Genomic DNA, 14,816 nt, shown 5'->3' on the forward strand with positions numbered 1-14,816 from the left:
AAGCATAATTACGGGATCCATTGGCACCAATCTTAAGCATTCTCAACGTCAAAACGGGTTCCCTCTTAGCCACCATTTCCCCCTTCTTCTGGACCAAACACCGCCTCCTCTGTCTTAGCACACCTATAGGCACCCACTACTCTCCTACTAGTCCTGCCCTCCCGCCTCTCACCCTGACCCATCTGTCAGACTCCAGATCTTACACAGCACTCATGCAGGTCTGCTGGATGTTGCCAGTGACATGCTCATAGACACTGGGTGGCAGGGCCAGGTAGAAGAGACGGTTGGCCTTCTTGCCATTGTGAAGGGCGTTCAGGTGAGCATTGAGCCGGTCAAAGGAGGCCCGGTCATCGTACTTTCCTGAGACATAGGAGTTGCGGGCAAAGAAATCGTTTAACTTCTGTTCTTCTTCAGGGCTGGCCTGGAACAATATAAATATCTGTCATGCTGCAAGAAGAAAGGCTGCCTGTGTTCCACCAACCTTTACAAATTGCCCCCATCAGCTAGGCAGAGAGGATCAGCTATCACTCCTGCTGGCAAATGCAACAAGCTCAAGAGCACAAGCAAAGTGCATGGGTGGGTGTGGGCTGCTGAGAGCGGGTAAGGAGGGAGTCTCACCTTGAGATACGGCTGGCTCTGCTTGCGGATGTCAGCAACGGTGAGCTGGGACCGGGCATAACCCACCACAAAAGTGTCATCAGGAAGCAGCCCATCCCGGTACAGCCACCTGCACAGGCAATCAGAATGGTCACAATGCAAATGGACAGCTACAAAAGGGTTGGGAAAGGGGAAGCCGCATGGGCAACAAACTTACCAGACGGTTGGATAGATCTTCTTCTTGGCTAGATCACCCTGCAATTATGATAGACGAGAGAGAGAAAAAGCCATCTGTCACTGATAAGACCAAGAACGCGTGCCAAAGGCAAAGGCTGAGCTGTGGGATGCCTGGGGCTGGAACCCAAGTGACCCAGAGCAGAAATTCCCTGATTTAAATCCCTGTCCCCAAAGGGTCAGCCTGTTCTTTTGACCTGGGGTTAGATTGGGTCCCACAGGACCCAAGAGAGAGAAAAGGCCTTCCTTTTAAATCTTCATAAAGATGGCTACTGGTCTAAGTGAAGTATGATCACGTAAAGACCCTGAGGACAATCACTGATTAATTCCTGCTGACACACCAGTGGAAATCAATAACTGGAGTAAGTTCACAAGAGTTAACCAACAGGAAACCTTAAGTTAAGTGAAGTCCTCATGGACATGCATCTCTACTCCATCCAGAGGACAGAGATGCAGGTTCCTGGTTTCCTAAATGATGGGAAGGAGGGACCCAATCTTTGCAATGCACTATGTCACCTTGCTGCAATCTCCCATAAGTCCCTGCTTCAAAACAGGAGCCATTGGAGATGGTAAAGTGCAGTACAAAAGGAAATACCTCTGTCCTCCTGTCTTTCCTGAAGACCTGGCCATACTTTGTGCAACCAGATTTTGAGGACATTTGGAAAACACAGGAAGTCCACACCCAAAACTGCAGCTGAGTTCTGCTCTCTTGTTCATCCAAGTGAGGCCTCAGCATGGCAAGCCTGACATTCCACAGCACAACCCCTCCCTGACACAGGTCTTTCCCTCCTCCAGCCTGAACTCTCCCTGTGCCTAGCAGTGCCACACTGCATGAAACGCCCTGGCATTCACCTTTCTCCTTCCATTGGGTGGCAGGCAGCAAGTTTGGTTGCCACTGGTGCAAGACCCGACTGCAAACATGCTGAGTCATGCAGCTGGCACCCACACCTGTAGGCTCTCAGTCCAACTCCTCACACCACCAGGCAAGTGGGAGTCTACAGCAGATCAGTTGTCTGGTTGCTAAGCAGCAAAACATACTGAATCAAGAGAGATGGAACAAAGCCTAGCCTGATCCTGTTGCATTAGGGCTGACTGGGGCAAATGAGGCCAGTGTAAGTTTCATAAAGTGAGAGGGTTCTCAAGGCTCAGAATGGGGCAAGGATTTCTGGGCAGGAGAGAGGCAGCAAAACAGAACACACACACCCCATCCTCTTGGTAGTGCTAGTGATGGAGAATCATAGATCTCTGAGTATTCAGATGAACTTGCCTTATTGTAAAAGGCAGAACTTCTGGATAGGTATTGCCAGTTCTGTGTTTTGTACAGCACCCTGCATGCTGCTGGCTTCATATTAACATTATAGGTGCCACCTTTGTCATTTATTTATTTATCCCACTCTTCCTTCAAAACCCTCCCGAGAACCCACCTTTTCTGCAAAGCCTTTGACTTAACACTTGAATCTTCAGTGCCAAGTAACATGAAGTGAAAGTATGTGCAAAACCAACAAAAAGTATTGGGGCACCTTAAAAACCAACACATTTATGCATCCAGTCAGATCAGACTCCTTCCAATGAAGTGCAGTCTATGCAAACATATGCCATAATAAATTTGTTAGCCTTTAACAAAACAAAATTAACAACATTAATTTGTTCGTCTTTAAAGTGTCACAAGACTGTTGATTGTTTTGGCTTGCTCACATCCATCCATTATTAACCTTGCATCTCCTTCTACCCTCTCCCCTATTCTGCTATTGATTTACATCGTAAGCTTTTTTTGCTTATGTTACTCTATGAAGTGTCATTGAAAGTGCATGTATTAAGAACATAAGAAGAGCCTGCTGGATCAGGCCAGTGGCCCATCTAGTCCAGCATCCTGTTCTCACAGTGGCCAACTCCTTTTTATTTTATACATTATAAATAGTAGCTGAGTCATTAGCGGAAGGTGGACACGTAGAGGGGACTGCCTTTGGTCAGAGGAGCAGTGCAACTGACATGTGCCTGTGGTGGGCTTCCCATAGAATTCTATACTGTGTGGGGACCCCCAATATTTGTAACACCAAACAAGGTGTTAAGGTCTATATGCTGAACTTATACTCAGGTACTGCAAGAAGGTCTACAGCACTGTTCTTCAATCTTGGGTCCCCAGATGATGTTGGACTATAACTCCCATCATCCCCAGACAGCATGGTCAGTGGCCAGGAATGATGTAACTCTATAGTAGTTTAGCATCTGAAATATCCAAGGGGCATTCAACACATTCTGTAGTAGAAATATAGAAAGACTGTCACATGAACATTAGATATGCATAAATTCCCAGAGGTTTCAGGTAGTAAAAATGAAAAACAACATTTGACCTGTTATTGAGGATTTACAGATATCTTTATTTATTTATTTATAAGATTTATATCCTGCCCTTCCTCCCAGGGCAGCAACCAAAAACACAAAAAACACTCTAAAACATTATAAAAACAGACTTTAAACTATTACAACAAAACATCCCTAAAAACATATTAAGTGCAGCAAGATTCAATGGAAAAGTACAGGAGCATGAAAAAAGCATGATTTGGGGCAAACTAGAGTAAAACCATCATGGAAAGGGTGTATACTAAGGCTACTCTCCAAAAAATAATTTAAAACATTAAACAGCTATCACTTAAACTTGCCATGGGAGGATTATCAGGAATAATAATTATTCCTACATGAGAAATCACTACAAAGGGAAGGCTCTAGTGACTGGCCCAAGGTCGCTCAGTGAACTTAATGGCTGTGTGGGGATTCAAACCCTGGTCTCCCAGGTCGTAGTCCAACACCTTAACCACTACACCACACTGGCTCTCTTGACAGGATTAACATGTGATAAACATGATAAATACAGAACGAGCAACCATCAAGTGGAGCTTCAGAGTATCAAACAAGACAGGCTAAATGGCAGAAAAGTTCTGTGACATCTCCCAAGAGACACACACATATCCAAAAAACACACACCCTCAAAACTGACCGAAATACAGGCTCAGAATTATCAGAGTCAACATGTATCCAAAAAAGACAAAGAAAAACCTGGTGTTGGCATAAGGAGATGGCCATAAGAGATTATAGCCAGTTACAATCTATGCTGCTTGTGGAAACATCTCTCAAGGTACTCCCCCTCCTGTTATTTGCCACCTCAGGCTTTACTATCTGCCCAGGAGGTTCTCTTAGGTGGGCCATTGCCTAGGCTGCCCAAATAGCGGCAGTTAAGATTTAGGACCTTCTCTGTGGTGGCACCCTGCATGGTTTTTAAAGAGCTGTTTAGGAAGGCTTTTGATCTTCCAAGAGGGTTATAACTTCTGCTGCTCTGCTGTTTGATTTTGGTAGTGGTTAGCAGCTATATAAATGTTTATTATTATTTGTAATAGTAGTTGTAAACTGCTCATGTTTTACTAATGATTTTATTGAGTTTGTTGTGGGAATTGCTTTGAGAGGTCAGTATTGGCTTAATAAGCATTAGACAGAAATATGTAACTAAGGGAAAATAAAATAGCTCTATCACTTATTATGGTGAGTTCTCCAAGAGTCCTCTGGAGATTTAAAAATAAATAAATTCAGGTGACTGTGCTTGCCTGTTTGGAGACAGTACCCTCTGACCTGGAAACTCCCCTCCTAATCCTAGATGTGTTTTTCCAGTCGTGAGGGAAAGCAATGCACCATCCAACTCCTCAGAGCCCCTCAACTTCATCCCAGGTTCCACATCTCAACCCTTGGCATCCAGAAGATCTTCTGAGGTTCAGCGCTGGCACTGGCCCTGTGACTAACACAACTCTGTCAATAACAGTTCAAATGGAATCAAATTGGGCCTCTGCGGCTTCCAAATAGTGCTGCCCCAAAACATTTTGATGCCTGCAGTAAAGCCCAAAAGGCAACCCCTCCCCACACATCAAAATGTTCTGCTGCACCATTCAGACACCAATTACTTCAACAAGCTACAGAGCACAGCCAGCCCTGCCCCAAAGGATTAAAAGGGCCTCCCTGTTTGATCTATTGTGTGCGCAACAGATTCATCTCTTGCTATTCAGACAAGGCCAAGCCTGCTCTAATCTTTAAGTAAGTGGGGTACGGATTTCTCCTGCCCTCCCTGGTATTACTGTACAGAAAAGAGGTGTGTCAGTTACACAACATAACTCCTTCATGAGGAGCCCTGGCACAACTCCCCATATATATGGGGAAGAGAGCTAACCCTGGGCAAAAACCTGTGGGTCCACCCCTGCCCCCAGGAATAAAACCAGCATTCCTGGTGGTTGCTCTGTTTTTCAGTTCAGTAAGTTCAGTAAGAATAGAGCCACTGTGGTATAGTGGTTAGAGTGTTGGACTACGACCTGGGAGACCACGGTTCGAATCCCCACACAGCCATGAAGCTCACTGAGCGACCTTGGGCCAGTGACTGCCTCTCAGCCTCAGAGGAAGGCAATGGTAAACCACCTGTGAATACCATTTACCATGAAAAGTCGGGATTGAGTTGAAGGCAGTCCATTTCATTTTTTTCAAGTATAACAAGGTACACTATAACCACAGAAGTATAAGGGAAAAGAAAGGTTCCTCAAGGTATTTGCCAGGGAGCGTAGAATGAGGCACAGCACCATGGCCCGACCCAGGTGGCTTTCCAGCCCTACAGATGGGATCTGTATCCCTTGTGTCCATCAGTCCTGATCTGACTGTTCAAAGCTCTATACTGTAGTGTTAGGCAAAGTCCACTTTCTCGTCAATTCCAGAACTGTTTAATATTGAGAATTGCACAATCCCATGCCCTTTTGAAGCACTGCAGGCCCAAAACGTATTGATGTGGAGGGATAAACCCAAATGGCCAACCTCTCCCCTTCTAATTAATGGGGGGGAGGGGGAAAACATGGCCTAAATCTCTTGCTAGACCCAAAGAGCAGCAAGTGCCATCACTCTCATGGGACAAGTTGACACTGGAGGGGCATCCAGACTGATGTAACATTAGGGAGCAGGTCTGCTTCCAGTCTCCTCCATCCAGCAGCAGGAGACACTGCAGCTTGCTGGATGGAGGGGGCTGGAAGTGCTGGAAAAACAGACCGACTCCCTAATGTTACAGTCCGTCTGGATGTGCCCCCAGTGTCAACCTCTCCCACAAGAGTGACAATACTCACTACTCTTTGGGCCTAGTGAGAGGTGTTGTACTTACACTTCCCATATAGCAGACTGTCCCCTTCCCTCCCAAGCAGGCGAAGTTCTCTAACCCTTATGATTTTTGGCATCCATGTAGGTATGTGTGCAGAAGTGAATACTGACACAGATTCCTTGAATACTGACACATGCTTGCCCCATCCTTTGTACATGCAGGCTCTCCCCTTCTGCCCTGCTGAGAACCACCAAACATCTAGACCCAGACCTTTCTTCAGCCACACAGCATTCCAAGTTCACATGGCTTCTGTTTTCGGTTAGGCTACCAAGTAGAGCTGTGCCCTACAGCTCTTGCTAGAAGTGCAGTGGCCTATGGAAGCCTCTGCTTCTCCTGTATCTATCCAGGGCTGGAAGCTCTTTATCTAATGCAAACATGGATAAGTCAACTACCCGAGGTGACCTGGGCCAAAAAGGTGTGAAGCATCCAGGGCACGAGGTTTACAACTGAATGGGGTGTGCACAGAACGTTCTAAGTGTATTACTGGCTCAACTACCAGATACAAGTTACAGACATCAAATCCGCAATTCTCATCTAAGGTAATGCATTTCCTGGCCTCAGGTTTCCTACCTGAAGCAATTATAAGAATATTTTCCACCAGTCTTTCCCTGTCCTAAACTTTAAAGCAAATGTGGCTAACATTTGGCCCTCCAGATGTTGCTGGACCACAACACTGTCCTTGGCCATGCTGGCTGGAGCTGATGGGAGCTGGAGGCCCAGGCCATCTAGAGGGCCACAGATTAGTCACCCATGCTTCAAAGTCTAGACGGGAAGACCAAGCACTAATTGTAGAGAGTATTTAGCCTGGCTGCTCACTGCAGAAGTATCGTAATGAAGATCCCGATCTACAAATCATACAATAGTGGAACCTTCACTTCCGTGGCTTAAAGACCGATCCTACTACAGGCATGCCCCACTGGTGTTCCAGAGGAAGATACAGCAACGTAGGCTGCAATCCTAACCCCACTTACCTTGAATTCAGTAGGCCTTACTTCTGAGTAGACATAGTTAGGATTGCACGTTAATTCCACCATAGCTACTCCAATGGGGAAAGGCAATGAAAAGCAGTACGTCCTTTTTCTATTTTGTCCTTCCCTGCCAGGGAAGGCCTGTGCTCAGAGCATCTGAAGACTTGTTGGCGATGAAACGCGAAAGATGGAGACTAGAGCGATGTTGGCGGAAAACTCGGAGCGAATCTGATCGAACACGGGCTAGAGTCTATTTGAAGACTTATTCCGTGGCAGTGCGGGCTCAGAAGAAATCTTTCTTCTCTGCCTCCATTGCATCTGCTGGATCTCGTCCGGCGGAACTGTTTCAAGTGGTCACAGGTCTCTTAAGTTCTGACCCCCATGAACTCGATGCTGACCACTCAGCAACCCGCTGTCACGAATTTGCACGATACTTCGCAGATAAAATTGCTCGGATTCGTTCTGACTTGGACGCCAAACTTGATACAGTCTCGGTGGATGTAACTTTGGCCTCTGCTTGCTTATTTAAAATGGATTCCTTTCAGCTTGTTCAACCCGAGGATGTGGACAAAATCCTTGGAGCAGCGCGCCCAACCACCTGTATGTTGGATCCCTGCCCTTCTTGGCTTATAACAAATGCCAGAAGGGGATTGGTTGAGTGGACCAGGGAAGTGATTAATGCCTCTTTACAACAAGGCAGAATGCCTCCTAGTTTAAAGGAGGCAGTGATTAGACCATTGTTGAAAAAATCCTCCCTCGATCCCTCATTATTAAGTAATTATCGCCCAGTTTCCAACATTGCTTTCTTGGGCAAGATAATAGAACAAGTGGTAGCCGCCCAGCTCCAGTGTTTTTTGGATGAGACGGACTATCTTGATCCATTTCAATCTGGCTTCAGGCCTGGCTATGGAACTGAGACAGCTTTGGTCGCCTTGGTAGATGACCTCCGCAGGGAACTGGACAGGGGGAGTGTGTCCCTGTTAGTTTTACTGGATCTCTCAGCTGCTTTCGATACCATCAACCATGGTATCTTGCTGGGCCGCCTATCTGGGATGGGACTTGGAGGCACGGTGTTACAATGGCTTCGATCCTTCCTAGAGGAAGGACCCAGAGGGTGGTTATGGGGGATGCCTGCTCGACCCCTTGGCCTTTGACCTATGGGGTCCCCCAGGGTTCAGTTCTGTCCCCCATGTTATTTAATATCTATATGAAACCGCTGGGAGAGGTTATCCGGAGTTTTGGGGTTCGGTGCCACCAATATGCCGATGACACCCAGCTCTATTTCTCCTTTCCACCTAATGATACCAAGGAAGCTGTCCAGGTTCTAAACCGATGCCTGGTATCAGTGATGGAATGGATGGGGAAGAACAAGCTGAAACTAAATCCCGACAAGACAGAGGTGCTCCTTATCAGTCGTAAAACGGATCAGGGAATAGGGATTCAACTTGTGCTGGATGGGGTAACACTCCCCCTGAAATCACAGGTTTGCAGTCTGGGAGTACTCCTGGACTCGGCTTTGGGCCTGGAGGCCCAGGTCTCTGCTGTGGCCAGGAGTGCTTTTGCTCAACTGAGATTAGTTCGCCAGTTGCGCCCGTTCCTTGACGTGCCAGACTTCACTATGGTGACACATGCCTTAATTACATCCCGATAAGATTACTGTAACGCGCTCTACGTGGGGCTGCCCTTGAAGACTGCTCAGAAACTTAAATTGGTACAAAGAGCTGCTGCCAGAATGTTAACTGGAGCTGGGTCTCGAGAACATACAACTCCTCTGTTATACCAGCTCCACTGGCTGCCAATCTGTTTCCGGGCACAATTCAAAGTACTGGTTTTGACCTATAAAGCCTTATACGGCTTAGGTCCAGGTTATCTGTTAGATCGTGTCTCCCTCTATGAACCTATCTGGACTCTAAGATCATCTGGTGAGACATTACTCACTATTCCATCTTTTCCGCAAGTTCTTCTTGCGAAAACACAGAATAGGGCTTTTTCGCTGGCTGTCCCCAGTTTGTGGAACTCCCTCCCCAGTGAGGTTCGATTGGCCCCTTCACTTTTGTCTTTTCATGCCCAGGTGAAGACTGTTTTATTTAGACGAGCTTTTAATTGAAATTGATAAATATTTTTATTTTTTTCTTGATTTTTAGTCATTTTAAATGTTTTAATCTGTACGATTACTGTTTTAATTGTTTATGGTTCTTAATTGTAAGCCGCCCTGAGTTCTATGGAAGTAGGGCGGGGTATAAATACTATAAATAAAATAAATAATAATAAATAAATCTGCTTTGCATACAGAAGGTTAGAGGTTCAATCCCCAGCATCTCCAGGTAAGGCTAAGAGAGACTTCTGTCTGAAACCCTGGAGAGGAGCTGCCCGTCCATGTAGAGTTAGACAATATTAAGCTACAAGGACCAATGATCCATATTCAGTATAAGGCAGCTTCCTTCATTCCTGGTAATCTCATTTATTTAATGGATGGGGAACTGCCTTGCATAATGACCTAACAGATTTAAGTTAAGTTATAAAGTGTTTGGTTCTCTTATTGTGACACATTTAAATGTTTTTTCTTTTCTTTTAATAATGTTATTTGTTATTTAATTTTGAGAATTGCATTATTGTATTTATGCTTTATGACGTGTTATATTCGTGTTTTTGTAAGCCGCCTTGAGGGCCTTTTGGCCTTAAGGCGGGATATAAATTTAATAAATAAATAAATAAATAAAGTCCTTCACAGAAGTTAGTTTTCCCTGAGATGGCAAACCTGTCTCTAGGCTATAACACCACTTCAGATACCAGAGTGACAGGGAGAACTAGACACCCCCAAACCTGCAATTAGAAAACTGTGTATCAGGGAGAAAGGTTCTACCCTAGTCTTCTCCCTGCAATACTAATTTTATACATGCAGGGACTGTGTGTAGTACATGTACAGCCCCTGACCAGACATATGCTTATTACTTCACTGAGGCCAAAGACTTTGCTAGAAATGACAGCAGAAAAACAATAAACCTCAAAAACAGGAAGTTCTAAAACAGGTATTTCTGTGGCTTTGAACTACAGTTGCTGTTTAGGTGTAATTATCATCATCATCATCAATTTATATCCCATTCTTCCTCCCAAAGGAGCTCAGGGCAGCAAACACATCAACAAAACATTTTAATAAACAAAAACTTCTAAAAAGCATTCTTATAGCAAACTCCCCCCCCATTTCTGATACTCCACGTAGATCAGTAGTGATCAAAAGGAAGTATCTCCTTTTCTCCAATAAAATTTTTGTTTGTGGGCAATCAGTCCTTTGAATCAGTTAGCCAACTGCCTGCAATAGCATTAATACTACCTGGAAAAAGATAACATCTGGAATTGCTCTAACATTCAGGGTGCGTCTAGATGCTTCTAATTTCAGGAAATGAATGTATCAATTATGTGCTTTCAGATTAAACGTGCTCCTACACCAGCTGCCCACTGATCCACATGCACCATAAGAACATAAGAACAGGGTAGACAGCTACAGTGTCTGCAATCCATAAGGCTGATGAGTACAGAGGTGTCCTGGAGGAAACGGTCCTTCTTTCTCCCAGGACACTGTCTGTTCTTCCATTTACACACTACAGCTCCAAACTGGAAGTATTTTCATACGCTGGGAATAAACAAGAAGGGAGGGTTGGTACTTCCTCCTCATCATACCAGCAGGCTCACTTCCCTCTTGTACTTAAAGAGAGCACCACACCTCATTCTCCAGTGACTCAGCAAAAGCTGGTGCTTCTCCTTTTACCAAAGCTGTGTTCCCTGCCCCTTAGAGCAGTGGTTCTCAAAATCCCCCCCCCCCCACGGACTACTTCAAAACTTCTGCTGGGCTCGGAAGACCACTTAAAGATTTTGCTGCCTGTGGTAGCAATTGTAATGCACTGTGCAAGACACTGTATGATTTTTAACTCTATTTTTATTGCTTCCTTTATTTCTCATATTGTATTTTATTATATTACAATTTGCATTCCGTAGAATTAAAACTGTAATATAATCAAATGAAATGCAACACAGGACATAAAAGAAGTAATAAAATTTCAATTAAAAACCAATATGAATATTTAATGAGGACACGCCATGGGCCACCTGAATGAAGCTTGTGGACCACTGGTGGTCCATGGACCACAGTTTGGGAACCTCTGCCTTAGAGCATCCAGTGAGCTCCTTTCCGCTCCTCTGTGAACAGCAACTACAGAGCCGGTAACCCAAGCAGTCTTAGGCCACCCCGCTGCAGAAGGTAAAACAGGAAAGAGACATTGCTTTAAAAAACCCAACACAGACACACACAAAACAAGAGATTAAAATACACACACAAGGCAATCATTTCAACAGCACTGTGCAATTTACTAAAGTATAAAGGGTTTGGGAACAATTCAGGCACTTTATATGTAAATACTTGGGTTGGAGTAATATTCCACAGTGCTACTAACGCGTGCAGGGCCAGAAACATAAAGCCATATCCATTTTCACCAAGATCTTACAGGTTTTGTGGGTCTTGCAGGCCTACCTCAACTTCTAACCATTTCCATTAGGTATCACCCCCTATATCTTTGGGCAGTCTTAATTAAACAGATATAATGTAACATACTAATTAATTTAAATGCCTCTAAGCATGTTCAGAGTGCCTTTCTTTCTCAACTACTGAGCAACTGTAGTCTATTCCATCAGTGAAGCTTCTTTCCACAGCATGTAGGAGGACTCCTTTAAGCCTCTGCACCTCTCTTTTTAAATTAAAGGGAGCCTGTATCTTCCTTGCTACAATTCCGTGACAAAAAGTGTCTTGTCTTTTTTTAAAAAAGCTAGAGTTTATGGTGGTATCCCTGAAATACTGTTAACTATATGCTAGCAATCCATTATCTGACTGTACCCACTCATTTTCACCAACTCTCATATCAAATATACAGTTATAGAGAGATGTGTGTCTGTAGTCTTGTACATGAAAAGAAACCTGTGTACAAAATACAAGGTAAAAAATGACTCAAGAGTACATTTACAACAATTTAGTCTCATGAGAGCAGTAGGCTTGATTTTCCCTGAAATTACTCTCCATCAAAACAATTTCTTGTACCATAGGCAGGGAATACTTTGCAATTATAGAAACAAGATAGAATGGTGATCAAAGCCTGATGAGAAACCAAACCACTTTAGGCTGATCTTGACTGGCACCAGATTACCAACACATTGCTAAATCCAAGTTATGTCAGGATTAACCATCTACGCCCTCAAGCACACTCACAAACACCCCCACCATTCCACTGCAAGGGATGTTGCTTACACACCACGCAGTAACTGCTGTGGCAGGTTACACAACTGCATCCCAGCTCACAGAGGCACTTCTACAAAGGGCAGGATGGCAAGCCACTGTCTGCTTCAGGGCAGCATGACTGAGGCACTTGTCACAGGTATTTGAGCCACACCAGTATCCTGTCACCAAACACATATCCTGCGTGGCTGCGAGCCACAGCTCCAGAAGGGAAGATGCTCGACTCAGTCCCAGAGTGAAAAGGGGATGTAGGAGCAGAGCAAAGAGGGAGCAACAGGCAGTCTGTAGATGGGAAACAACTGAGAGTTCAACTGTGGAGTAATAAAATACAAGAGATGACCTCTGGAATCATAAGCTGATCTAATAGACTATACAAAGGGAAAGGAAAATGCTACCACCCGGTGCAGCTCCCTTGTAGCAATATAACGCTTGGATTGGGGCAAAATTACCAATTACATGGGATATGTAATTGCCACCAAAAAAAAATCCCTGTGTCAAATTCTCCCCTTCATAATATAGGGAATCAATCAATTACCCTAATATTTCCCACTCTATGTAAGTGGGTGCTGCTAGAAAGAACATAAACAACACAATAACGTCAGAACACAAGAGAGTCATTTTGGGGTCTTCTTCCCCAGCTTGAATATTCAAGGAGGAAAACAGAAAGAGGAGAGGGCATGAAGTAACAGTTGCCCCATGCCAGTTTATACTGACAAACACTTGCATCAAACACTTATTTTAGTTCTTTAAAATAAAAGTTGTTACATTCTATGGCAACTTTTTTGTCTGTGCTTTGACGATTTATCTTTGTTTGTCCCTCTCTTTCTACAATTATTGGTTTTATTTTTCTATTGATTACTGTATATTGTTTTAATTAAATGTAATAAATATAGTTTGAGTGCTGTACACAAAAAAGTGCCTTATATTTAATAATGATAATACATTATTTATTTGTTTATTATATTAATTTATAGCCCACCTTTCCTCCAAGGAGCACAAGGTGGCGTATATGACTCTCTCCCATTATTGTTCGTACCAGCCATGGGATGGGGCTGGCAAACCCACCACTGCACCCTGCAGTGCATATTACCACCTGAAATGGAGTGCCTTTCACCTCTATGTCATCTCCACCCACCTGTCCCATACATCGCCCATTGCACAGCCACACTGTCATCCAGATAGCCACTCTGGAAAATTTTATCCGGAGGTTTTGCAAACAACCACTCTAAAACATTAAGATGCCTACAGTCTTAAGTTCACACCCTTCATGAACCCCAGCCTGGCCCACAGGGAAGAAACTCACCGAAGCCCCCAAGATGATAAAGATGTGGGTATCTGACTTGTGGAAGTCATTCCCCTTGCACAGCTCTTCACGGAGCATCCCACAGATGTCTGTACGGGTCAACCTCTCTTGTGGCTGGTGACGGCTCATGTTGGCAGTGTTGTTTCCTGAGGAGAAAAGGAGCTGGTCAGGTGAGGATCCTCCCATTTTCTTGTCCTGCCCCCCCTCCAGCAGGTGTTGCCCAGGTGAGCAGCTCTTCCACCTCTTTCCTTCCTTCCATGGCACAAGCTATGTCAGTTGGCATGCTGGATTGATTGCCACAACACAAGTTTCAGCTTGCTCCAAGGAAGTTTGGCATAGCTTCCTGCAGGCAGTTTCAGCACTCCTTTTTCCCTATAGGATGCAGTATACAAGTGTTGACAAAGTATTTCCTAGACACTGAAGCTCTCCAAAAACGGAGAAAGGGCTACCAGGCTCCACCAACTCAGATTCTCTACTGCCATTCAGATACAAAATGATGAGGCAAAAGCCAGATTTTTTTGGGGGGGGGCAGAGAGAAACAATGGCAACAGAAAGAAGACCCAGGAAAAGTTATGCCAGAAAAACAACACCCACCTTTTTGTATATTTGTATTGTTTGTTGAAGGCTGGTAACACATTGATCCCAGGTAAGATTGAAAACATACTAAAATAGTATCATTGGGGTGTGGATTTAAAAAAAAATTATTACACAAGATTACACACAGTTCTTCCCCAAGCAGTGGGTTATGAAGGGAATGAAAAGGGGGAAGCAGCTGTGAAGTCCCGATGCAGGCAGAGGAAGCAGTAAGCAGTTCAGAGGAGACGGCTCAGCTACTCAGAAAGGGGAACAGCGAGCCATGATATATTAGGGGCAAAAGGACAGGCTCTCTGGAGCCCAGCATTGATTCAGTGTTCTCACCAGTAACTGGAGCAGCCTCCTGCAATCAAGGAAGGAGCCCGGGACCAGCAGCACGTGTGCATTCGCCCGGTGAGGGTCCACCTCAAAGCTTAAAAGTGGGACAAGGGAGAGATAAAGTCTCCTTCGTGTCTCAGGAGGCCCAACTGCCGCCATCTGCCCCTCTGTGTTCCTACACGTGTTTGAGCTCTCCCCACCTCACAACCTCCTCTTCACACCGAAGCCGTCCCGAGCCAAGATGGCTTTCTCTTCTGCTACTCTTGCCCAATGCACGGCATTTCCTCACAGGCTTCCGCCTTCGCGTTTCTCTCTTTTTTTGTGCACGCAAATCGCTCCTTTTTATTA

The 14,816-nt window shown here is 44.8% G+C and overlaps 1 protein-coding gene across 5 annotated transcripts in view; it reads right to left on the reverse strand.

The window, feature by feature from the left end:
- The window catches only part of G6PD (glucose-6-phosphate dehydrogenase), a 32,643-nt gene that overhangs the window by 10,554 nt on the left and 7,273 nt on the right, over window positions 1-14,816 (reverse strand). For 4 of the 5 annotated variants that reach the window (XM_061614028.1, XM_061614032.1, XM_061614027.1 and 1 more), the window contains exons 2-5: window positions 13,557-13,702; window positions 815-852; window positions 619-727; window positions 204-421 (exon numbers count right to left, since the gene is read on the reverse strand). In XM_061614028.1, the coding sequence (XP_061470012.1) occupies window positions 204-421; window positions 619-727; window positions 815-852; window positions 13,557-13,702 (511 nt within the window). Of the gene's footprint in view, window positions 1-203; window positions 422-618; window positions 728-814; window positions 853-13,556; window positions 13,703-14,474; window positions 14,577-14,816 lie in introns of those variants that run through there. The other variant, XM_061614029.1, reaches the window with a different exon arrangement.

The sequence above is a fragment of the Rhineura floridana genome, chromosome 3 (genome assembly GCF_030035675.1).
Source record: "Rhineura floridana isolate rRhiFlo1 chromosome 3, rRhiFlo1.hap2, whole genome shotgun sequence".
Taxonomy (NCBI): Eukaryota; Metazoa; Chordata; class Lepidosauria; order Squamata; family Rhineuridae; genus Rhineura; species Rhineura floridana.